The 26,070-nt window shown below is 43.7% G+C and overlaps 1 protein-coding gene across 1 annotated transcript in view; it reads left to right on the forward strand.

The window, feature by feature from the left end:
- Positions 1-1,602: 1,602 nt before the first annotated feature.
- PIWIL4 (piwi like RNA-mediated gene silencing 4) overlaps positions 1,603-26,070 on the forward strand; it is a 42,489-nt gene continuing 18,021 nt past the window's right edge. The window contains exons 1-10 of the mRNA XM_010973345.3: positions 1,603-1,795; positions 2,993-3,077; positions 5,203-5,328; positions 10,935-11,149; positions 13,898-14,019; positions 15,592-15,672; positions 17,722-17,919; positions 19,369-19,480; positions 24,410-24,533; positions 25,856-25,973. Of these exons, the coding sequence (XP_010971647.2) occupies positions 1,709-1,795; positions 2,993-3,077; positions 5,203-5,328; positions 10,935-11,149; positions 13,898-14,019; positions 15,592-15,672; positions 17,722-17,919; positions 19,369-19,480; positions 24,410-24,533; positions 25,856-25,973 (1,268 nt within the window). The 5' untranslated portion in view covers positions 1,603-1,708. The remainder of the gene's footprint in view (positions 1,796-2,992; positions 3,078-5,202; positions 5,329-10,934; positions 11,150-13,897; positions 14,020-15,591; positions 15,673-17,721; positions 17,920-19,368; positions 19,481-24,409; positions 24,534-25,855; positions 25,974-26,070) is intronic.

Consider the following 26,070-nt stretch of genomic DNA (forward strand, 5'->3'; position numbering starts at 1 on the left):
ACCTAATGAAACTTACAAGCTTCTGCACAGCAAAGGAAATCATAAGTAAAACAGAAAAAGAACCTACAGAATGGGAAAATTTTTTGCAAATGAAACTGATGAAGGCTTGATCTCCAGAATATATAAGCAGCTCATACGACTTAATAAGAAAAAAATAAACAACCCAAACCAAAAATGGGCAGAAGACCTAAACAAGCAATTCTCCAAGGAATACATATAAATGATCAACAGGCACATGAAAAAATGCTCAATATCACTAATTATCAGGGAAATGCAAATCAAAACTACAATGAGGTATCACCTCACACCAGTCAGAATGGCCATCATTCAAAAATCTACAAATGACAAATGCCGGAGAGGCTGTGGACAGAAGGGAACCCTCCTTCACTGCTGGTAGGAATGCAGTTTGGTGCAGCCACTGTGGAAAACAGTATGGAGCTTCCTCAAAAGACTAGGAATAGACTTACCATATGACCCAGGAATCCTGCTCCTGGGCTTATATCCAGAAGGAACCCTACTTCAGGATGACACCTGCACCCCAATGTTCATGGCAGCACTATTTACAATAGCCAAGACATGGAAACATCCTAAATGTCCATCACGGATGACTGGATAAAGAAGAAGTGGTATATTTATACAATGGAATACTACTCAGCCATAAAAACTGACAACATATCGCCATTTGCAGCAACATGGATGCTCCTGGAGAATGTCATTCTAAGTGAAGTAAGCCAGAAAGAGAAAGAAAAATACCATATGAGATCGCTCATATGTGGAATCTAGAAAACAAACAAACAAACAAACAAAGCATAAATACAAAACAGAAATAGACTCATAGACATAGAATATAAACTTCTGGTTGCCAAGGGGTTGGGGGGGTGGGAAGAGATAGACTGGGATTTCGAAATTGTAGAATAGATAAACAAGATTATACTGTATAGCACAGGAAAATATACACAAGATCTTATGGTAGCTCACAGAGAAAAAAAAGTGACAATGAATATATATATGTTCATGTATAACTGAAAAATTGTGCTCTACACTGGAATTTGACACAACATTGTAAAATGATTATAAATCAATAAAAAATGTTAAAAAATTTAGATTTGACTACATAAAAATTAAGAATTTTGATGAAAGAACTTCACAGTTAAAACTAACGAGTGAGAAACTGTAAGTAGATATTTGCAATGTTAAAAAAAATTTCTTCCAAATCACCAGAAAAAACATGAGAAATCCAGTTTAAAACAGTAATGGGTATAAAGACAATTCACAGAAAACTCCACAGCAAATACGCCTATGAAGGGGTGGTTACCCACACCTGCGAGCAGAAAAGAAAGAAAAAAGTAACAGTGAGATGAAACCTTATACACACATGTCATGGGCAAAACCCAGAAAGCTGTATAATGCCAGTTTTTGGAGGGGGAGGAGCGGAGGGTGAGGACAAGAAGTCTGAGCCCCCCCCCCCCGCCCACGCGCTCCCGCCCACGCGCTCTTCCCCTTCTGACCCCCGCCCCTCCCACCGCGGGCACCTGGCAGGCTGTGCGCGCCCCTCCACCCCGCAACGTCGGCTGCGGTTCCTTCCCCAGGGCCAGACACCCACCACCCCCACCGCCTCCGTCGCAGCTTCGCCATCTGGATGCCAGTGGAAAAAATACCGTGGTTGAGACTTGGCTGCCTTTGAAGTCACTCTGCGCTCATCCGGAACATGACTGGCCGCGCCCGCGCCAGGGCGCGAGGCAGGGCCCGCAGCTCCAGCGACGCGGAGGTGGGGCGCCTCCACGCCTCCCCTTCGGTTTGTAGACCCGTTAGCCGACAGAGTCTTGCTCTCTCCTACCTCTGCTTCCTTCCTGGACGTCGCCTTCCTCTGCAGATACCTCTTCCTCTCTGCTAGGAAGTACTGGGTTATCTTCTCTCTCAACTTGGAGTCTTTCCAGGCTTTCTGCCCACCCCCCACCTTGCTGGGGAATTTGTCTAAGATATTAATTAATGTCGCTATTTTAGCCAGTGAATAGGGCTGAAAATTGGAGGCAAGTGTATCCTTCTCTTCTGCTTCCTGAGTTTTAACTACTTCGTTTGGTCTCCTGGTGAAAATGCCCCTATCGTCAAAGGGACCATTTTATGGCAGATAATCGAATATAATCCGTTTTGTTAATTCATATATAAAAATAATCTCAAACACGAAGGTCATAGATAATCAACTACTGTTTCTTGAGCAAGCACTGCGTGTAGGGCTCCTTCCTAGACTTAGGCAGCTGGGTTGAATTGAGCGGCAAATCAGCAGTTTTTAAGTAACGTTACAACTACTCAGTATCTGGAGCAGTCTCTTAGACTAAAGGTGTTCACGTGAGTAGTCTGGTCATTATGCCTTTACTGTCACGCAGACGTCTTCTCTTGATCTGTATCCATTTTCTAGCAGGCCCAGATGTATACATTCTGGAACAAAGAGAAGTAGTTACTGTAAAGAGAAAATATTGATGGTTCCGTTCACCTCTTCCGTGAACTAATTTTGGACAGTTTATTCAGGAGAGTCATCATCTCAGCTGGTGGCCCAGGTCCTCGGGCCCAATTAATTTTCTTGCTCCAGGCGTGTTCACACGGGAGGCCCCACGTCTGTGCAGCACGAAAGCATAAGGTCCGCTCTTGCCTGTACCGCCTTCGGTCTGATGAGCTCCTTGGGCACAAGGATCACACCTCTGCCTCTCTCCGTGTCCAGGGGCTAAAGGCTGTGTCTGGCTCACAGTTGGCACTGAAATCAAAGACTGATGAATGCGGAAAACCATAGCTTGTCCTTATCCTCGCCTCCTAAAATGGGCAATCTCCTCTCCTCTCTCAAACATCTTACCTGTTAACATTCATTGCCTAGCTCTTGGTAATCTAATGACATAGCATGTGATATTCTTCTTGTGATCATGTTTTAATTTATGACTTAACATCCTAAATCTGGCCGAACTTTTTCTTTTTTCTTTTTTTTTTTTTTTTCCCATTTTAGCCTCCATCTGTTGGTCTCGGTGACAGTGAGGTATCCTCTAGCAGCGGCCCCGTGGGAACAAGCAGGATTTCCCAGAAATGTAAGTGCAGCTCAGTCTGTTCCACCCAGTCCTGTTCCAGTCTGCTAAGCCTTATGGTACAGGGTCACTCCTCGGGCCTCCCATCTTCCTTTTCCTGAAGGATGCCACTTGTTTGTTGTGTTTCTTTGGGGCTTCCAAACACAGACTCTGCCCCTGAATTTCCTGACAGTGCTTAGCAATTGGGAAGCCACAGACATTAGGAAGTTGGTTTTTCTGATTCTGTCTATTTACTGAATACTTTTTTTTCATGTTATTTTTTTGGGGCAGGGGGAGGTAATTAGGTTGGTTTGTTTGTTTATTTTAATGGAGGTACTGGGGATTGAATCCAGGACCTTGTGCATGCCAAGGATGCACTCTACCACTGAGCTATACCTTGCTCCCTACAGAATAATTTTGAAAATATATTTTTAAATTCTTTATGACATAAGTGCCAATACCATTGCCTTGCAGGGAGGGTAGAAACCGGGCATGCCTGTTGCCTCTTCTCCCTTCTTCCTTCCCCATCCATGATAGACATCACCAGATTTGGTCTCAGGATACTTGTCAGCATGCTACTCCAAGTAGCCCCACCGCACCATGCAAGTCGGCATGCCCGATGCACTGGCTTGCTAGGGCTGCCCACACAGAACCGCAGGCTGGGTGACTTAAACAACTGTAATATATTGTCTCGTAATTCCAGCACTACCGCCACCATTCAAGTGTTATTCCAACTTTTCTTTGGAATTTCTTTCCACATCTGCTGCACATTCTTGTGACTAGCAAGCGATGGAAAGCCTTCATCCTAAGAGGGTAGATTGGATTTTTATTTATTTTTAAAAATTGTAGTAAAACATGCATAAGGTAAAATGGACCACTTTACCAACTTTTAAGGGGACGGTGCAGTGGCATCAAGGACATTCATACTGTTGTGCCACCATCGCCACCATCCATCTCTAGAACTTTTTTCATCTTGCAGAACTGAAACTCTGTACCCAGTAAACAGTAACTGCCTGCTTGCCCTTCCCCCAGCCATTCCTGTTCTACAGTATTGAATTTTTAGAAACCACTGAACGTCTTTTGAAACCAAGAGCAGTAAATAATATGGGTAATCTAGTGAGAATAATCCAATTAAAAAAAATTAAGTACATTTTGTGATTTTCCTGGGAGGCTTGGACTCTGCTGAGAAAGGTGTGGACAGCAGTTTTGGGCAAGTGGTAATGCCATTTGGGTAGTTGCCTACAATGTCTATGACAGTGATCAAGTCAGAGTCCTAGAGATCTGTCACACTGTTAGTCATATTCCTTCGTAGTAATAATAATGTAGTAATATAAAATTTATATTCTCATGTTATTTTAAAAGTGCCCAAGTTGTATCCAAAAAATTAGCATCTCTTCATACTCATTGAAAAAGAAAATATTCATCTGGAAACAGATTTTAATTTCTCATTTTCTAAAAGCTAACAGGTAAGTGGTCTCTCCCAAGGTGAAATGCTGGCTTTCATTCTCAGGGGAATGGTCTAGCATAAAACCTAATGGCAGGGGTAGGGGGTATAGCTCAGTGGTAGAGCACATGCTTAGCATGTACAAGGTTCTGGGTTCAATCCCCAGTGCCTCCATTTAAAAAAAAATTGAAGAAAAGAACAAACACACACACACAAAACTGGTGGTAGTGTCTGGGCATTTCTCTTCTTGTGATTGGGAAAGGTCAGAGATTCAGCCCCATCTGTACAGAAGTTGGTGCAGATGTTAGCGTTCAGGGTGTTACATAAAAGCTAAAAGAATCAAAGAGGGAGATGGAGACAGGCCGTCCATAAACGGGCGTGGAGCTTCCGCAGGGAGACAGAGCCTCCTCCTCAGCCAAGTGGAGAATCAGACCAGCCCCAAATGTTATGAGATGGGACTCACCCAAGGTCTGGTATTTCTAACAAAACATGCCATGCTTCCTTCACAATTTTCAATTTTCAGGCTGAAGACTTCCATAGAGTTATGATTGTTTCCTGCCACGTGGGCAGTTTGATTAAAAGCCACAAAAATCTGAGTTTTGGTTCTAGACGCATTTTTTTCCTAGATGCATTTTTGCTAGAGTACTTGTAAGCGATACCACTGCTTGAAATGTGAGAGATTACGGTGTTCGCTTCATGTTTTAAATGAAGATGGTATTTCTGCTGGTGATGCTGGATGTACCTTCAAGGAAAGAGGTGGGAAACTTAGACGAGACTTCGTGGATTTGGCTGTTTGTACCAGAGAGAAAATGGCCCACGTGAGAAACTGCAAAAAAGGTATCCAATTTTATGTTGCTTATTTTTTGAATGTTACCAAATCTTGCTTAAGGGATTTTAACTTCTAGATCTGAAATAAACAAATTCATGTATTGTCATAAAAGATATGTATTGAACATCTGCTTTATTCAAGGCATTATCACACACTAGTTGTTTTAGTCTTCATTTTCTCTTTTATTAATGGAAAGAATAACATTTTCTACAAAACAACCTTTCACTTGTTGAAAGGATTTTCTTCTTACCCCTGGGCTGTATGTCCACAGATATGTTTAGTCGCTTTCCCAAGCTTTTTCCTATATGGGGAATAATAACCTTTTTAGACTTCACCTGGGAAAAGAAAAATGTAGCCTATTTTGAGAATTCTTCACCCAGATTCTGGGCTCACCCCCTGAAATTGCACCTAGAATTGTGAGGATATGTATTTGCAGGGAAAGTAGGTCTGTTGTTCTCACATGATTCTCAAAAGGCTTTGTGATTCTCTCCAGAAGTTGACTCACTCATGCAGATCCGTCTTTTTCAAACTCTGTAAAATCCTGCAGGGAAATAAATAGATATATTGTTACCCAGCGCACACACACTACACAAACACAATCGAAACAAAGTGTCATGAAACAATGCTTGCCCTTCCGATGGGCATGGCACTGCGGTCCACTTTATTGTGTTCTGGTCTTTCCGTGAAACGTGGTGGTTCATTTCACTTAGCTTTGATAACTGCGGCACTAGTGGGTCGTGGTAACACCCTGGTGGAGTTGATCTCAAAGGGTATGTTGCCACCTCTGATATTCTGGGATGACTTCTCTTTGTCCCTTAATATGAGCAGGTAAAATATGTTGCCATTTCCTCTGGGAGAACAGCCACAACGAAAAGCTTTTCTTTAACTAAAATCACACAGTGATTCCTTGCTCTACTGGATAGTTACACAGGTCGAAGCTGAGGGGATACTGTGTAAGGTCTACATGGTACTTTTTCTTCCTCATCACCTCAAAGCTCATGTTTCTACTGCCTCCACGAGAAAGACAAAATAGTGTCTATTTGATAATTCTTTTCTATAAGTCAGACACTGAGTAATTCCCTACTACAAGGCGAGGTTGTTACCAAACCCAGTGCCAGACATACGGTGAGGATGAAAGAATGGAAACGTTGGAGTTTGGAGCTGAGAAAGGTTTTTTGCAGGACCGAGCAAGGGGGACTGGTGGCTCATGCCCCTCAAACCTCAAACTCCTGGAAGGGTTTCAGCAAAGCATTTTTAAAGGCAAAGTGAGGGGGGGGGGTCCCAGGTATGTGATCAGCTGTGCACAATTCTCTGATTCATCGATGGTGAGGTGACAGGCCAGTTAACATTGTCGATCCTTAGGCACCAGAAGGTCTGGGAGCTACATGCTCATGATCATCAAGTAGTTAATTTCTTCCATTTGGTGGTGGTTTTAGCATCTGAAAAATTCAGGAAAGGTGCATCAGATACTATTATCTGGGTACTTCAGAGAGGAGCTACAGAAGAGGGTGTGGGGGGAGGGGTCTGTGGCAGGAAGGCCTCATAGGGTCCTGCTCGGTCACAAGGTGAGAAGTACTTTCTCTGTGCCTTTCTAGATTCTGTCTTGGAGGGAGCTTATGCCATCCTGGGCACTGACTAGCTACATCGTAGCCACCTCTGAATTTGTCTGGCAGATTTTGAAGAGATGCATAAAAATTCTGTGGGGGATCAAATTCCTGGCTACACACCTGGCCTCCTCATGCCTGCAGAAACCAGAAGCCCAGAGGCCCTGTCTGTTCTCATGCAGGGAAATGTGAAGTTTCTTCCTCCCTCCCCAGTACCCCCTAAATCTGTGAGGGCCTTCTCTGGGACTTGCAGAGCCTGCTAACCACTGATTGAACTGGTTCACAGTTTTCTGAAGTATGATGAACTTTTGATTATCTGGATTTCCAAGAGGATGAGGTTGTCTTCATGGTAAAAACTGGATAGTTTCTTTATGATTCGAGAGTACCTAATTTCAGGGCAGCATCTGAAACTATTTCTCAAGCCAATTTGAGTTGCACAGAATCAGCTGGCAGGCTGACTTTGGAAGGAGTCCTAGGGTAGTTGAATTCAGATGTTCCTCTTCTCCTGAAACCAAGAGTGTTTGTTCTTTGGTTCTTATGAGACCTGTTTTGTACATTATCTTTTTGTTTGTAGGACATTGTAAGGTTTTCAAGCTGCTGGTTATTAGGGCTTATCTTTTTTTAAAAAGAAAACTGCCACTTATTAAACATCTTTGTCTTTACATGCTTTTTTTTTTTTCTATTTTTATCTTTATCTTTTTTTTTTTTTTTTTTTTTACTATTTTTTGGTTTATTTTTGCTTTTTAAAAAATTTGGTGGGGAGGTAATTAGGTTTATTAATTATTATTATTATTTTTAAATAGACTTTATTCTTTTAGAGCAGTTTTAGGTTCACAACAGAATTGAGCAGAAAATACAGAGTTCCCACATAGCCCTCCCCACCCACACATCTATACTCCCCTACCCTCAGCATCCCTCATCAGTGCGGCATATTTGGTACAATCGATGAACCAACATGGGCACGTTATTATCAACCAAAGTCCATAGTTCACATTAAGGTTCACTCTGGATGTTGTACATTCTATGGGTTTTGACAAGTGCATAAGACATGTAGCCACTTTAGTATCATACAGAATAAATTCATTGCCCTAAAAATCCCCTGTGCTCCATCTATTCATCCCTCCCTCCCTCTCCCCAAACCCTTGGAAACCACCATCTTTTTATTGTTTCTGTAGTTGTGCCTTTTCCAGAATGTCACTGGGTGGGAATTGTACAGTTTGTGGCCTTTTCGGACTGGCTTCTTTCATTTAGTAATATGTCTTTTAAGTTTCTTCCATGTCTTTCATGGCTTCATAGCTCAATTTTTTTTACTGCACCTATCTTTTAATTTACATATATGTGCTGTTCATTGTTTCTAAGAACGTTTAGAGCTTTAGCTTTTTAAACTTACATAGTTATCAAAGGAATAAAACCAACCACAATATAAGAATTAACTCAAAAAGATACGTACACCTTGCTATTAACAGCAACATTATTTATAATTGCCAAGATATGGAAGCATCCTAAGTGCACATCAATAGTTGAATAGATAATAAGACGCAGTATATATGTATTTGTAATGGAATACAACTCACCTATAAAAAAGGATATTTTGCCATTTATGGCCCTTTAATCACTTTTTTTCCCCCACTTCAAAAACCAGAATTTTATAACTGGCAGAGACATTTCCATTGCATCAGAAACAACAAAATACCCAGAAATAAATTTAACCAAGGAGGTTACCTATACTCTGAAAACCAAAATGACACAAAGAAATGGAAAGATTTCTTGTGCTCTTGGATTGGAAGAATCAACACTATCAAAATGGCCACACTACCCAAAGCAATCCACAGATCCAGCACAACCCCCATCAAAATACTCGTGACATTCCTCACAGAACTAGAACAAACAATTCCACAATTTATAAGGAACCACAAAAGACCTCAAGCAGCCAAAGCAATCTTTTGTAGGTCTCTTTTTTCTCTTTCTTCTTTTTGTTCTCTTTTCTTTTGGTTTGATGACTAGAGAAGGTCCTTTAACATTTTGTTATAAAGCTGGTTTGGTGGTGCTGAAATCTTTTGGCTTTTGTTTATCTGTGGAGCTTTTGATTTCTCCATCAAGTCTGAAACGAAAGAGTTTCTGCTGAAAAATCTGCTGATAACCTTATGCAAGTTCCCTTGTATGTTATTTGTTGCTTTTCTCTTGCTAATTTTAACATTTTCTCCTTATCCTTAATTGTTGTCAGTTTGATGACTATGTGCCTTGGTGCGTTCCTCTTTGGGTTGATTCTGTGTGGTACTGTCTGTGCTTCCAGGACTTGGGTGACTGTTTCCTTTCCCAAGTTGGGGAAGTTTTTGGTTATTATCTCTCCAAAAATTTTCTCAGGTCCTTTCTCTCTCTCTTCTCCTTCTGGGAGCCCTATAATGTGAATATTAGTGCACTTCATGTTGTCCCAGCATTCTCTTAAACTCTCCTCGGTCCTTTTTATTCTTTTTTCTTTTTTCTGTTCTGAAGTATTGATTTTCACTAATCTGTCTTCTAGCTCATGGATCCGTTCTTCTGCCTCATTTAGTCTATTCTTGGTTCCTTCTAGTGTATTGCTCATTTCAGTGATTTTATTCTTCAACTCCGTTTGGGCGTTCTTTATATTTTCCAACTCTGCTAAAAACTTCACTCTGTGCATCTGTACTCCTCTTGAGTTCTCTGAACATCTTGGCCATCATGACTTTAAACTCTTTCTCAGATAACTTACCTATCTCCTCATCACTTATTTCTTCTAGAATTTTATCTTGTGCCTTGGCCTGGGAGATATTCCTTTGCAGCCTCATATTGTCTTTCTATGTGTTTGTGGGTTCCTTCCACAGGCTTTAGGATTATTGTTTTCTTGTTTCTGGCATCTGCCCCCTGATGGATGAGGCTGAACTAGGGGCTTATGCAGGTTTCCTGGCAGGAGGAGCCAGTGCCTGCCCACTGCTGGGTGAAGCTTGGTCCTGGACCTCTGGTGGGTAAGGCTGTGTCTAGAGGCTTTGTGGCTTAAGAAGTCTGATGAAGTGGTTTAGGAAGTCTGAGGCCATGTTCCCACCCTGTATGTTGTTTGGCCTGAAGTTTCCCTGCAGGCTGTTGGGCGGGGCTGGGTCTTGGTGCTAATGACCCAGTCAAGATGTCAGCTTCCAGGAAAGCTCATGTAGATGAACACTCCATGAATATCTGCCACCAGCTTCTATGTACCCTGGGTGAGCTGCAGCCATCCCCCACGTCCCCAGGAGACCCTTCAAATCCAGCAGGCAGACCTGGCCCAGGATCCTATGAAACCACTGCCTCTGCCCTTGGACCCGGTGCACGTGTTTCCGTGTCCGCTTCTCAAGCAAATGGAGCCTCCATTTCCCCCAGTCCCATGGGGGGCCGAGAGCCAAGCCCCGCTGGCCTTCAAAACCAGACGTCCTGGGGTCTCTTTCTCTTCCCGATGCCAGAACCCGAGCTGGGGAGCCTGACGTGGGGCTTAGAGCTCTCACCCCTGTGGGAGGGCCTCTGCCACTTAACAAATCTTCAGCTTGGGGGTCGCCCACCTGGGGGGTGTGGGGCGCAGTTATATCACGAGCACGCCCCTCCTACCATTGTGCCGTGGTTCTCTCTTTATAAAGTTTCCAGTTGCAGAAGATCTTTTTTGCTAGGTTCCAGTCTTTTTTTGGGTGGTTGTTTAGCATTCAGTTGTGGTTTTGTTGTAGTCGCGAGGAGAGGGAAGCTCGTGGTCCTACCACTCTGCCATCTTGACCGGAACTCCCTTTTATTATTATTATTTTAATGGAGGCACTGGGGATTGAACCTAGGACCACCTTCATGCTCTGCCACTGAGCTATACCCTCCTCCACCCACCGCCGCATTAGAGCTTATTTGTGTCACTGAACAAGAATCCTTGCTTCGCGGCAACAATTATGCACATGCAAATTAAAGTTTGGATGCTGTGATTAATATGAACATGATGTGATTTTTTTGTTTTTGTTAAAAAAAAGTTTTTTATTTGTTTTCTTCAGGTTCCAGTGGAATACCTGTGAAACTGGTCACAAATCTCTTTAACTTGGACTTGCCCCAAGACTGGCAGCTCTACCAGTATCATGTGACATATAATCCAGATATAGAATCTAGAAGGCTGAGAATTGCTCTGCTTTATAATCACAGGGAGCTCTCCAACAAAGCAAAAGCATTTGATGGTGCCATCCTTTTTCTCTCACAAAAGCTAGAAGATAAGGTATTGTATGGTTAATTTTTTTTATATATACACGCACATATATGCATATATTTATATTCATCCATGTAGATTTGAGAGGTTAACTGATTTTCCTGGCAGTTGGAACGAGTGTTTCACTCACCCTTTTCTTCTTTCCTGTTCCGATGCCTGAGAGCAAAAGACTTTCTAATTAAGACCTCATCAGTGTTTGATTTCTTAACTAAGAAGCTGATGGTCTGGCATTTAAAACAGAAGAGCTGTAATATAAACATTGCTATTTCAACTTTTTTTTTTAAGGCAAAATGTCCTTGAGATAGGAATCTTTTTTAAACTTTTCCCCAAATTGGCAAGACTTTAAGAAACACCGTTTACCTATAGCCTCTGAGCTTTAAATTTACTGTATAATTTTTTGGTCCTATGCAATTGTGTCCATGTGTCAAAAGAACTTTCCATCAATCCTTGATTTAAAACTTATTCCTTTCATCGCTTGTTCCATCATACGAAATCAAGTTATTTATATCAATCTTAAGGGTATATTTAATGGTTGTCATCATTGGATATGGAAATTGCAGGATTTACAATGTTGTGTTAGTTTCTGGTGCACAGCATAGTGACTCAGTTATACATATATATATATATATATTCTTTTTCATTATAGGTTTTTACAAGCTATTGAATATAGTTCCCTGTGCTCTACAGTAGGACCTTGTTGTTTATCTGTTTTGTATATGGTAGTTTGTATCGGCTAATCCCAAACTCCTAATTTATCCCTCACCCCCGCCACCTTTCCCCTTTGGTAACCATAGGTTTGTTTTGTATGTCTATGAGACTGTTTCTGTTTTGTAAATGAGTTCAATAGTATAATTTTTTTCAGATTGCACAAAAAGTGGTATCCTGTGATATTTGTCTTTGTCTGACTGACTTCAACTTAGTATGATCATCCCTAGGTCCACCCATGTTGCTGCGAATGACATTATTTCATTATTTTCTATGGCTGAATAGTATTCCCTCATATATATATTCTTTATCCACAACTTCTTTATCCAATCATCCATCAATGGACACTTAGGTTGCTTCCATATCTTGGCTGTTGTAAATAGTGCTACTGTGAATATTGGGGTGTATATATCATTTTGGGTTAGAGTTTCCTCCAGATACATGCCCTGGAGTGGGATTCAGCACAGCTCTCTTGAGATGAGGTCTTAAGGAGTTGAAGTAACTTAATCCATATCATACAGGCTACAAGAGGCAGGGAACCAGGGTCTCTCCAAGTCCAAACCACGTGCTCTTGAGCTCAGTGGTAAATAATGGTACTAGAACAGCTGAAATGGATTAGAGACCCTGCTGGTGTAGACGTGCTAAGACTGGCCAACCCATTAGATAGCAGATGGAGGGGAGAAGTGGACGCTCCCTCTGAAGCTAGCAGCCTGGGGACTGGAGGCTGTGGGGTCCAGTAACAGGAAGCAGAGGGGCAAGTGTTTGATGGGGGAGGTATGGGGACACTGACGAGTTGCCCTTAGGTGACTGTTAGGAGAGCAGTTCCCGGACAGAGGTCTGAGCGGGGACCGTCTGCCGCCAGCCACTCATCCCAGCACCTTCGTAGTCTTCAGCCTTCGTCCTGAGACCCCTGTGGCGGTCTGAGAGCCCGCCCTCTCCTGCCTGCTAGACTTCTCTGGGATGTCGGTGGGCTCTTCCTATAGCTCTCTGCCTCTGAATTCTGTGCAGTTTTCTCAGAAGCAAGACATCAACTCGATGAAACACTTCATCCCCTCTGAAAGGACCTGTTTCTCTTTGTTTCCATTCAGTGAGCTATTCCTGCCATACCTTCTTGGTTTAACCTAAAAGTGGGTAAAACTACACTGTCACTAGACAAAGTAGGGATAAAATACATAAATGATTGCAATAAACTGACCTCTTTGAACTCCTTACCCTTCTGCAAAGTGCTTGATCATTGATTTTTATTGACTGTTCATTCTTTATTCCAAAAACCTGTACCGAGCCCTGCCTGGTCTAAGGAGCTTTAGATTTAGTTGGGCAGCTGGCATAAAAACCTATTCATGCATTCATGATACTGTTAGAACATCGTTCTGGATTATAAGAACCCTAGGGATTTCTCTAAACCTTTCAAAAGTTCAGATTTCCTCTCTGTTTAACTTTCACCATTTTCTTCTCGCTCTCCCTACATTTCCTTCCCCTCGTCTGCCCCCTGTCCTTTGCTTTCTTCTTCTTTTCCTCTCTGCTCCTTTCTTTTTTTTGAATAAAATTTTTAGAGGTTTTCTTCTGAAATCTGTGAACCCAGGATGGGGAGGAATAGTCTTCTGGGCACCCCTGAACTCCTGAGAACGGGTCCATTATGTACATTGTTGTGATACATACATATGTGACATTTTCTTAGGAGAGTATTTGTAACTTTTATCAGGCTCTCAAAGTAAATTATGACCTGTCTCCTGCCCTTCACATCCCCCAATTAGGTCAAGAACCATTGCTCTGAAATTCTCTTTGTGTTGAATCTCTGAACCCTGAGTCTGGTTTTGGTTCCTTATTAAGAAGTTCGAGAGTCGAGAGGTGTGTTTCTTTTCTAGGATTAACAAGATACAGAGAGAAAAAACTCTCCAAACGTAATGCAATGATTAGATCATAACTCACATGACTAACGCCTGCAGTTTTGTTTCTGTTAATACGTATCACATGGTGATGGTTTTATCGTTTCTACATTCTGTGCACTTGGGGATAATCTACAGAGTGCATTTTAAGTACTTCTTTTTCCAGGTCACGGAATTGTCAAGTGAAACTCGAAGAGGCGAGACTGTAAAGATGACCATCACTCTGACCAGGGAGCTGCCAGCAAGCTCTCCCGTGTGCATCCAAGTCTTCAATATCATCTTCAAAAAGTAAAGTGCCTGAAATGTGAATTTAGCTTCAGCTAATGATGCCTTTCAGCATCGAGCCTGGGGCTTAAAGTTAGTAACTGTTTGTTGGCAATGTCATCTTTAGGGCAGTGTTCGACGTACTTGCATGCTCTTGTGCAGTGACGTGCCCCACAGTGCATCCCAGCCTCTAGCTGCTGCCTCTGTTACTGTCCAGTATTACATGTGTTGAGACAAAGAACTTAAAGCTTGTGATGTCTCAGTGGTAGCAGGGCAGGTGTTTTTTCTCGCCTCTTCTTTTTCTGTACGCCTCCCAGCCTCCACCCCCGACTTAAAAGTTGAGTGAGCCTGGCTTAGTAACTGGAAGGACTGGTTTTGCTACTGGCCGATATAATTGAGGTGTGCAAGGCTGGCACCATCTGCTCTCAGCCCCTTCCCTCCCCCGTGTGTTCCGGGGACAGAAGGAAGGTGGTGATAAGCTTTTCAGTGTTCTTCAAACTGATCTGAGGACCACTTGCTTCAGAGTTGTCTTGGGGTGAAACTTGACAAAATGCAGATTTCCTAGTCTCTCCCTGGACCTACTAAACAGAATTTTGTGAGTGGGGCCTGAAAATCCACATTTTTAGCAGGCTTCTCAGATGACACATGGGAGCACAAAAGCTTGAGAATTGCCATTTTCCTGAACTATTGGTGTAGATCACTGGAATGATCTGTTAAAACCTAAAAAGCAAACCAGAGGGGCCAGGGGCCAGGGTGAGGATGGGGGAGTCTGCGGTTTTGCTGGGTAGGGCACAACTTACCCAACACAGATACGTGATTTCCTCATTCCTCATGTCTTGCGAGTATCTTTAGATCATATCTGGGCCTCAGCTCAGTGCTGCCAAGCCCTCTTCAGCAGCCAGTCTTGGGCGTGGCTCCCTGAGAGGGGACTGTTTTAAGTTAGCGACATTGGAAGGTGCTTTGCGGTGGCAGACTTTTCTCCGGTGTTAGAACTTACTCGAGCACCCTGAGGCAGGTCCTGTTCAAATCCCCGTTTTAGGTAAGGCAGCTAAGCTCAGATGACATCTGACATTCGGTAGCCCCAAATCACGCAGTTGGAGCCCCTGTTTCTTGACTTGAAACTCGTTCCCCCCTACATGGAGCAGCCTCAGATCGGCCATGGGTCACATTCTAAAGGTGACCAGGTTTAGTTGTTGAAGAGGCAACCTGGTTACTTGGTAGCCCCTGGGGAGCTGGAATAGCCTCATCAGAAGCAGCCTCCTCATCTCAAAATGAGAAGGAGGCCTGAAGAGCCGGTGGGCATGGCCTGCCTCGCCCCATCCAGGCTAACCAGCGTGTTACAGGCACAGCCATCACCGGTGAGTGACCAGCTACTTCCCAGTGCGGTTAAACCCAGGCAGATAGAACTCATTTCGGCTGTGTCCTCCCCAGATGCGGGGGGATAGTTCCTACATACACTCTCCTACGTATGTGCGATAGCTAACCCTCCCAGCTCTGCACTTCCTACTGTTTTGGTTTCAGCACGGGTACAAACTTCCAACGACAGCATTAGTGACTGATGTTTGACAAAGATTTAAAATACATATATAATTGCAGGATCTTAAAAAGGCTGTCTATGTACCAGATTGGACGGAACTTCTACAAGCCTTCCGACCCAGTCGAAATTCCCCAGCACAAGTAGGTGTATTTGTATCTTGTGTTATGTTGACGTTGTTGCAATGTGAACGGCATAATTTACGGTGCAATATTATAGCACTGTGCCTCCTATGAGAGACTCTGTGGGGTGAAAAGTAATCAATTTTAAAAAAATTTTCAAATTCTTTACAGAATGGCAAGTGTCAAAAGCTAGCAGCCTGTTTTCTTATATTAGTGTGCTAGACCGTTATCATATGTCCTAGGAGGAATTCAGAAGCTGAGTTTTCTGTGGATGACAAGTAATGATGGAACAGAATGAGCCGTAGTGTGTTATACCACATAGTTGGCGCTCTGTTTTCTTGCTGGCAGAAGGGTAACACAGCCAGGGTGGTTGATACGAAATTGTTGGGTAAGGAGAGGTCAGACAAACAAGCCGCTAAGCTGAGCTCCCCTGGTGAAGAAGGGTGGAGCTGTTAGGACCACTTGCAGAGTTTTCACCCTGAACTGGGAGGTTGATGCTGCAGGGAAGGTGGTCAGCTATGTCTTGAAATGATTGTTAGTCGGCTCTCCAGAATACGTGGTTGAGCCAAAGACAGAGGCAGCCAGTAACCCAAAGACAGACACGGAACAGAGGGAGACGTACAGACAGTCTCTGACTTACGGCACTTCGACTTTACGATGATGCAAAAGCGATGCACATTTGGTGGAAACCATACCCTGAACTGTGAATTTTTCTCTTTTTCCTGGGCTGCGATATGCAGTGTGGTGCTCTCTCGTGGTGCCGGGCAGGGGTGGGAGCTGCAGCTCCCCATCAGCCACCCGATCACAGGGGTAAACGACCAGCACACTTACAACCATTCTGTACTCACACAACCATTCTGTTTTCCACTTGCAGGATGGTATTCAATAAATGACACCAGATAGTCAACACTTCATTATAAAATAAGCTTTGTGTTAGATAATTTTGCCCAACTGTAGGCTAATGTTTAAGTGTTCTGAGCACATTTCAGGTAGGCTAGGCTATGATGTATTAAATGCATTTAAGACTAAGGATATTTCCAACTTGGGATGGGTTTATCAAGATGTAACCCTGTCATCAGTCGAGCAAGACCTGTGCATAAAAGAAAATGGGGCAGGGTGTTTGGCCTTCTGCCAGGTGGAGGAAAAGGGCAAGGTTTCCAGATGTTAGTTCCATGAGTCAGCGTGGTCTGTATAAAGCATCCTGTTCATTCATCCCTGTCACGTATCTCTGCACCTGGATTAGAAATTCAGTTCATTGCTGTGCTGAGCTGGAGCTAGGGTTGTGCCTATGCTGGTCCTGAAGGCTGGTTTAGGATCACGGTGACTGAAGTCCACAAGCTATAAACTGAAATGGTTTTTAAAACACATCTGTCTGTTCTTTCATGCCATTTCCCTAACTTTTTCTTACTCAAGACTTCAGACCACGAGATTCATGAATGTGGAAAGGAGCTGTAGCCACTGCTGCAGTTTCCCTTGTGCGTCTACATGGCACCGCTTAGATTAGTTCTTGGTCTCATTATTCAGTCTGTTCACTGTCTTACATCGAGTCCGTGTGCTTTGCTGAACCGAGATGTTCCCATGCTGCAACAGAGCCCTCCCTTAACATATGAATCCTACAGCTGTGTTCCCAGCCAGGGGCGACTTTGCTCTCTAGAGGACATCTGGCAGTGTCTGTAGATATTTTTAGTTGCCACAGCTTGGGGGTTGCTACTGGCATTAGTGGATAGAGGCTGGGGGGGGGGTGGTATCGCTGAGCATCCTGCAATGCACTGAACAGCCCCAAACAAAGAATTATCCAGTCCACATGTCTGAGGCCAAGGTTGCAAAATGCAGCTCTACATTGCAGGAATGTATTTTATCCTAAATATAATGTTTAGAGACAGCCCAGCACTGAAGTGTTTAGTCAGCCACTGAAAGAAATCAGACTGAAAAAGAATTGTTTCATAAAATCTAGAGATTGGAATGTAAAATCACCATTAAAAAATGTTTATTGTTTTCCTGATATAACATTTAGAACATTTATTTAAAAAGTTTTACTTATTTGAGTTTTTTTTTTTTTTTATTTTAAAGATTGTCCCTTTGGCCTGGGTTTGCTGTTTCTGTATCATATTTTGAAAGCCAGCTCCTATTTAGCGCTGATGTGAGTTATAAGGTACTCCGGAATGAGACTGTTCTGGAATTCATGACTGATCTCTGCCACAAAACTGGCATGTCCTGCTTTACCCAGATGTGTGAAAAACAGCTGATCGGACTCATTGTCCTGACAAGGTAAAAGCCTGCGTGGAAATAGATGTTTCTCTGGAGAATGCATTATGTACGTGCATTCTCCAGAGAAATGTGGGAACAGGGAACAGGAGCAGCATCCGGGCACTGGCCTGAGCACAGATCTGGTTAGTCTGCTCACCTGCTTCGACTTGGCCACTCTCGGTTGTCTAGAGTTCAGGTGTCCTCGAGTGGCGTGCTGGGCCGTCCACAGTCTGACCTGGTCCTTCCTTGTCTCCTGCTGTCCCCTCTGCCCCCAACTCCCAGGAGTCTGCACTTTGCTGTTCTGGTGCCTCTGCCTGGATCCCCCACCCCAGTTTCTGCCTCCCACAAAGCCCAGCTCATACGGTACTGTTTCCTGAAGCCTCCGCTCAGTTGGAATTATTCAGTTCCCTCCCCTGTGCTGCTCCCATAGCACGGGGCTTATAGTTACCTCTTTACAACCATTTTATTTCATTTTATTCCATCACAGGACAACATCAGGTCCATGTCTCGCCTTCTCTGTAAAATGATGAGATTGTTAAGGCTGAGTCTTTTCATGCCTCTGGGTTTGTCTGTGTATAACTTGCCCTCCGTGCACAGGGAACTGAATGACCCCTGGGCAGTTAGGTGACTTCCTGAGTGTAAAAAGCTCCCATCCACTGCTGCAAGTCCATCAACACTTCTCTTAGAGGCTCTGCTAGCCTTCTCCAAGGTTGGCTTGGAATTTTCGCTGAAGTTGTTTCTCTGGGTGATAGATGGCGGGGGGCGGGGCTGGTTGAATTCCACGCCGGCCCCTTATCCTCCCGTCATGCTCTTCTTGAATTAGCTCATCACACTATCAAAGTCGCCGCGCAAGGTACCGAGAGCCCAGGAGAAACCTGACAGGGAGGTTTCCGTCCCGAGGCCGGGATGTCAGGAGAGGATGTTCCGTGCCACACAGAGCCTGCTGAGAAGGGGAGAAGGAGCTAGATGACCGCAGCCGAGCTGCCTTGCCGTTTTCCCCGGGGCCAGTCCTAGGTGGGAGATGGAGCAGGCTGCTGGAATTGCAGATTTGATCAGCCTTTTTTGGGGAGTGCTTTTTATCAGAAAAACAATCTGGGAGTTCAAAAACTCTGAGTGACACTGGAAGCTGATGGGAACGTTTCGAGCAATGCTTTGGCCTGTGGACATTTAAGAATGGTTTACCCGCAGTTACAGTGTCTCTCGGTGAGAAAAGCAGCGGCCGGGCTGATGACTCTCCCGTCGGTTCGGTTTTGCTGGAATACGGAGGACTTTCTGTGAACCGAAGAGCTCATTAATGCTCTCCTTAGATAAGAGCTGCTCATTTTTTTTAAAGTGACTATTCTTGAGTTACTATCTTTCATAACTTCTGAAATTCTGGAGAATAATACTTTGAATTAAAAGTGTAGTGACATAGGTACTTACTTTGTATGATCTGGGAAAAAAAACTTAGGCACTTTTTGTATTTATCAGGTACAATAACAAAACCTATCGCATCAATGACATTGACTGGTCAGTGAAGCCCACGCACACCTTCCAGAAGCGGGATGGCACTGAGATCACCTACGTGGATTACTACAAGCAGGTGGGACTTTTCCTTCATCCTCATCCCCCTTCCTCTTAGCTCAGAGAAGTCTCCCTGTTCCATTCCAGTCCAATGAATCCCTCAGATTGGCAGGCTGGGTCTGCCTCCGTCATCATTCGCTGATCCATCCCTTCCCCTCCGTCCCCACCGTTCCTAGATTGGCTCAGACCCTCATCCTGTCTCCTGTTGTGCTTCCTGTAGTCCAGTTACCGCCTTTAAAAGCACATCTGATAATGTCACTTCCCTGCTTAAAATATTCCCACGGCTCCCTATTGCTGTAGAAGCCAGATGTAAGCTCCAGGGCAGAGTTTCCGAGGCCCTTTATGATCCGGCCACTCCCTGCCTCCTGAGCCGCATCCCTTACCATCCCAGGTTTCTTTGTCTGTTCTGCTGTGCTCACCATTTGTGGTTCCTTGAGTCAGTTACTCCCCTGTGCATTTTCCCACACGTTGCTTCCTCTTCCTGGACGTGCATTTGCAGCCAGCCGGTCACTGACCAGTCTCCAGTACTCAGCTAAGCAGTCAACTCTTAAGGGAGCCCCGGGACACTCTCCCCAGGGCTCCCCTCCCTGCACTCAGCAGCCTCAGATGATCACGGGCAGGATGTGAATGGTCTGACTCCCTTCCTCAACCCTGAGCTCTTAATTTCTGGAGACCCAGGGCTAGCACGATGCCTCGCATGTAGTACTCAAACATTTATTGATGTAATCTCCCAACTCTGGGAACTTGATTCACAACAATTATAATTACCCCATCCCCACCATCTGTCCTTTCAGAGATGCCTTCTTTTTCATACACAGTCAAATTCCAGTCTCCAAAATCTCACTGATGTTTTAAAAACAAAAATAAACCCAAAGCTAAAACCCTACCTTGACCATTCTACACCTTCAAGAAAAGCCATCTCCTTTTCCACCTTAGTTTATTTCTTTAGAAGACCATCTACACTAGCTCCAAGCTCCTCTTCAGTTCTTCCTTCCTGATGCCTCAGAAGTCTGGTATCCGATTCTGCTGTGATGGAGATAGCTCTCTGAGGTCAAATTCAGTTGTCCTTCTTATTCCAAGGGGCTTCTGGTGGCTTTTGACACTAGCGACCACGCCCCCCGAGCTGAACTCCTCATCCTTGACTCCTTAGTGCATCTCTCATGGTTCTCTGCTGGGTCTCAGGTTGTTCTTTCTCAGCCTCTTTTGACATTTTGCCCCTTCATTTCCCCCCAAAATTAAATGCATTTGTTCACTGTGGTCCCCTTGCATAGGATCTTCTCTGCGTATTTTGAGATTGCTCAGATATATTATTTTGCTTTTCCCTCGTTCCATTCCTCAATTACATACTCATCTCCATTTCAGGTCACATTTGCATGAATATCCTGCAGGCATCTCAAACTAACAGAATTCAAACTGAATTCATTGTCTTTCCCACTCCAGTCTCTCCTTGGGAGTTCTGCCTCTCAGGAAATCATTTTGCTCCCTTCCTCTTGTTACTGAGTCCAAACTCATTGTGCTCACAACACAATAGGCCAGTAAATAGGGAGACGAGGTGTTGGGGCAAGGAATGATGACTTTATTCAGAAAGCCAGCAAACCGAGAAGATGGCAACTTCATGTCCTAGAGAACCACCTTCCCCAAGTCAGAATTCAGCCTCCCTTTCATACTAAAAAGGGGAGAGGGTGAGGTTGGTTGTTACAAACTTCTTGCTGTCAGAACTCTTTGTTCTTACAGCTGTCCCTGTAGGTCAGGTCAGGATGTTTCTGTAAACCTCCAAGACGAATGTTATTCTCTGTTCTGCAACTTTTTATCGCTCTATGAATGGAAAAGTGTTCTACCCTTAAAGGTCAGAGGCTGGAGAATGGGCTGTCCTGTGTATTTCAGGCTATAGGCAACATTCTTTCACAAAAGATGTAGAACCAGCATGACTCAGCACAGGAAACAGCACAGGGTTAGCGGTAAAGGAACAGATCCAACGTGGAGTCAGATTTGCTCTTCCCTATTACATTCTTCTTCACCCTCACTTCCTCTTTCAGTTGTCACCTAGATGAGTTCTGCCTCCTTTATCCCTGAATTCTCCCTGGGCCCCATGCCCCGTTACCACTGCGTTAGTGCAGAACGTCTCATGGATTTCCGCTTGGGGGATTTCGGTCCCCCTTTATGATCTCCTTGTCCCAGCTCTCTCTTCACTGGGATCCATCACTCTCACTGCCACCAGAACGATTGTTCTGAAATGCTGCCCAGAAATGTGGTAAAGAGCATAAGATCTGGAATCAGATAGTCCCGGCACTGGCTGTGTAACCTTGGGCACATCCCTAAACCTGGAGCATCATCCATGAAGGGAGCCATCTGTCTTCTGTCATGATGCCGTAAGCGCTGAACGAGGTGCTTGTCCGCGCACAGCTCTTAGTCCGGTGCCTGCACGAGGTGGGCATTGGGCAAACAGCCTTCCTTTCTTCATCTGCAGCATCACATAGTTTGAGCCCACCTCACCTTTTGGCCTCATCCCACATGCACCCCATGCTGCCATCACCCTGGTCTACTTGCTGTCACTCTGTGTTCCTCAGCCTTTGCTCACGTTTAAGAGACAGTGGCATAAAGCCGCACTGCACCTCTCCTCCTCACCACCAAGTAAAATATTAGCTTCAAGGTCAGATGTCATCTCGTTCATGAGGTCCTCTCTGACGTGCAGAAAATGTGCTCCGTGTGTGTTTGTTTAACACAAAATTTGTTAAACTCCCGGAGCTTTCCCTGCATGGCTAAATTCATTTTTTTTTAATGCATTTTAGGACCTGTGACATTCTGAAAAAAGAATCATGATAAAATCCCACTCACTGTCTTTGTAATGAATTGTGGTTCATTGCATATATATTGTAATTAGGGAGAAAAAGAAACAAAATAGTGCCAATTACTAGAATATCCTCCTCTCTCTCCCAGGAAGGGAACACTAGATTATTAGGTAGTCAGCTTTTCAAGTGGAAGACATCTTATATTGACCTTTATATTTCTCTGTTTTTATCTTATCATGAAAAACGGTTTCAAATGCTAAGAAAGTCTGAGCATGGGAGAGAGGAAGGATCACCTGATGACACAGCTTAGTGGGGAGAATTCGTGGCCATGCTCTAGGGAAATAGAATACCCTCTTCCTGAAGTATGCGCCAGTTGCGCTGGAGCTGTTCCTGGAGCTTGTTACACTCCCACATTTTTTTCAAGGCGCTGTCTCAGATTCTCCCTCCTTCATGAAGCCTTCCCTGATTTACCAGCCATAAATTATTTCACTACCACCCTGTCTCTCACTCCTTGCCAGGGACTCGGGACCGCCTCTTTTATCTTTGCATCCCCTGTGGTTCCTGGGATCCAGTAAGCACAAGATGTGAATTAATGAAGTCATGTGTAAAAACTCTCATTCTACTAAGGCTTCTCCAAGCTTTTCAGCCATAGCATTGTTGTAGTCATCACTTTCAATTGCGGTTTCCTGGATTGTTTTTTTATTTTAATGACTTTAAGTCCTTACTCAATAGAGAAACTCTCACTTAGTTATAACTGTTGAGGTCAGTAGGAGATAAATCCCCAGGCATTTTGTAAATGTTAATCCCAGTTCTGTCATCAGTGTTGAGTAAATTATACTGGAAATGAGTGTTAATTGGAAACTTGGCCGTTGGAAGGTAAATGGACTTTTGGCAAGGTGAGAGTGTTGAAATTCAAGTTTATGAAGGGAAAGGGGGTGGGGTAGGAGCTGATGATTGCCAAGGACTCATTATAAACCAGACACCGTGCTTGCGGTTTACACGAGCCACCCCTGAGCTGCTGGTCTCCTCTTTTCATAGATGAGGAAAGGTAAGTGCCACAGTTCAAGTAAGCAGAAGAAGTGGGGGTCAGATTTACATTTGTCAGACTTCAAAGCTGCTTCCCTATCACATTGTCCTGGAAATTAAGGATAGTTGTGCCCTTCTGGGAAATCTGTATGTTGACTCAGTATAATCCTTGCCTCCAACTTGTGTATAGATATTTTCAAAATGAATACAGATACTGAGAGCCAGTGAGTTCCATCAGGCAGTCTGCCTCGGTCTCCAGTGGTGGAAATGTTGATGTGGAGTCAGCTACCGTGAGATCATTGCGCCACGTCTGGAGCCAGCTGGAGGCTATTCTGACTGGATGAAACTCAGAATGGTACCGAGTCCAAACTCGTTCTGCTCACTGCAGGACAGGCCAATAAATCAAGAGACAAGGTGTTGGGGCAAGAAATAATGACTTTATTCTGAAAGCCAGCAGACTGTGGAGATGGGGGACTAATGTCCTAGAGAACCATCTTACCCAAGTCAGAATTCAGGCTCCTTTTATACTAAAAAGGGGAGGGGAGTGTGGTTGGTTGTTGCAAACTTCTTGGTGTCAGAATCCTTTATTCTTGCAGCTGTCCACCTAGGTCAGGTCATGGTGTCCCTGTCAACCTTCAACAAGACAAATGTTACTCTCTGTTCTGCAACATTTTATCGCTATGTGAATGGAAAAGTGTTAAACCCTAAAAGGTCAGAGTCTTGAGAATGAAGTATCCTGTATATTTCAGGCTTTTGGCAACATTCTTTTATAAAAGGTGCAGAACCAGCACGACTAAGCACAAAAAACAGAGCACAGGGTTGGAGCTAAAGGAACAGATCTAATATGGAGTCAGATTTGTTCTTCCCTATTACAAGAAGAGAGCAGGGAAATAATCGGAAAAAAAGAACAGTGTTGCATTTTAAAAGGTAATGATTAAAAATCATGAAACTGGCCCTGAGATACAAAAGAAAGGTTCTAGGAAGGAAGTAGGAATGAGGAGGTCGCCTTAGGGATTAGCAGGGACTTCTTTTCCTTTATTCATTTCGGGATTGCTTTGTTGCTCCTGCGCAAGCATGCTGACTTTACAATGTTTCCATATTAACTTTTCCCTCATTAATCTTGCGTTCTATAGCAATATGATATTACCTTGTCTGACCTAAACCAGCCAGTGCTTGTTAGTCTGTTGAAAAGTAAGAGAAACGATGACCCTGAGGTTCGGATGGCCCACCTGATCCCCGAGCTCTGCTTTCTCACAGGTAACGTCTGTGTTTTACACTCTGTCCTGCTCTCCATCACAGACTGCTGCCACTTAGCAGTGGGTAAAACCTCCTTCAGTTACCTGAGTGCCAGAGCACTAATTTAACCCATGGAGGATGACCCTTTAAGTAATTTATTTGATTATACAGAAAGTGGGAGGGCAGAATGTCCTCTGGAAATTGCTCTGCAGAGTGAAAATTACATGTTTCCTGTATCTCATGCCTTCCATTGGTTAATTCGATGTTAAATTGGTCTCCAGACATTTTCCTAAAACCAAGCTGCTGTTCCTCAGTTTTTGAACATCACTGGCCTAGGAAGCCACATGACTTTAATTTCCTTTTAGTGTATTCTTTGAGTGGTGCCGAAATGATCCTTAGTGTCTTTCACATGAGCTTCCAGAAGGTAATCTTTACTCTGTAGTGGAAGCTGAATAACTGTGTCAGGTACTTTTAATCATGTCCATCTGATTACCGGGGTGAGACTGAGGAGGGAAGGCTTTCTGCCTTTCACATTTTTGTATTGCTCGGATCAGTTGTGATACGTACATATTTCTTTTGTGATTAGAAAAGTTAGTAAGGACATCCTCCTGGTGGGGAAGGATGCCCCTTTTTTTTTTTTCTCCATTGATGTGTAGTTGATTTACATTGTTGCATTAATTTCAGGTGTACAGCAAAGTGATTCAGTTATACATATACATGAACATATATAAAAATATTTAGATTCTTATCCATTATAGGTTATTACAAGATATTAAATATAGTTCCCTTGTTATACAGTGGGTCCTTGTTGTTTGTTTTATATATATAGTGGTGTGTATATGTTAATCCCAAGCTCCTAATTCAAGGATGCCCATTCTTAGTGATACCCTGGCATTCTAGATCTGCACAGTCCACGGTGGCCTCTGGCCACGTGAGTTCACTGATCACTTGACACGTGACTAGTGCAGCCAAGGGGCTGGACTGAGAAGTGCTGTAAATGTGAAACAGATTGGATTTCTAAGACATAGTATGAAGAAAAAGGGAAACTACCTCATTAATAAATTTTTTATATTGGTTGCATGTTGATATTTTGGATATATTGAATTAAATAATATATACTATTTGAATTATTGCATCTGCTTCTTTTTGGCTTTTTTTTTTTTCATATGGCTACTAGAAAATTGTAAATGACACGTGGCTTGCATTGCCGTCAGATGGTGCTATCCAGGGGATGAATCTGATTCAGTTTAAGTGAAAGGTATTATTGCACTGTGCCTTGAGATGGGCTGGGGTTGCATCGAGGACTGTTCATTTTCCACTTTGTCTTTGTTCACATTTAATAGGGCTTCCTAGCCAGGCGACTACTGATTTCCAGCTGATGAAGGCTGTAGCCGAAGAAACGCGTCTCAATCCTTTGGGAAGGCAGCAGCGCCTGGCTAGACTCGCAGACGACATCCAGAGGTACCAGGACATCTCTTAACATCTGGGGTTCCACAGTGTCCCTTTGTTAACAAGTTTATTATCAGGATTAATGCCTCACCTTTATTGAGCGCTTTAT

This window comes from Camelus bactrianus, chromosome 10 (genome assembly GCF_048773025.1).
Source record: "Camelus bactrianus isolate YW-2024 breed Bactrian camel chromosome 10, ASM4877302v1, whole genome shotgun sequence".
In the NCBI taxonomy this organism is placed as follows: domain Eukaryota; kingdom Metazoa; phylum Chordata; class Mammalia; order Artiodactyla; family Camelidae; genus Camelus; species Camelus bactrianus.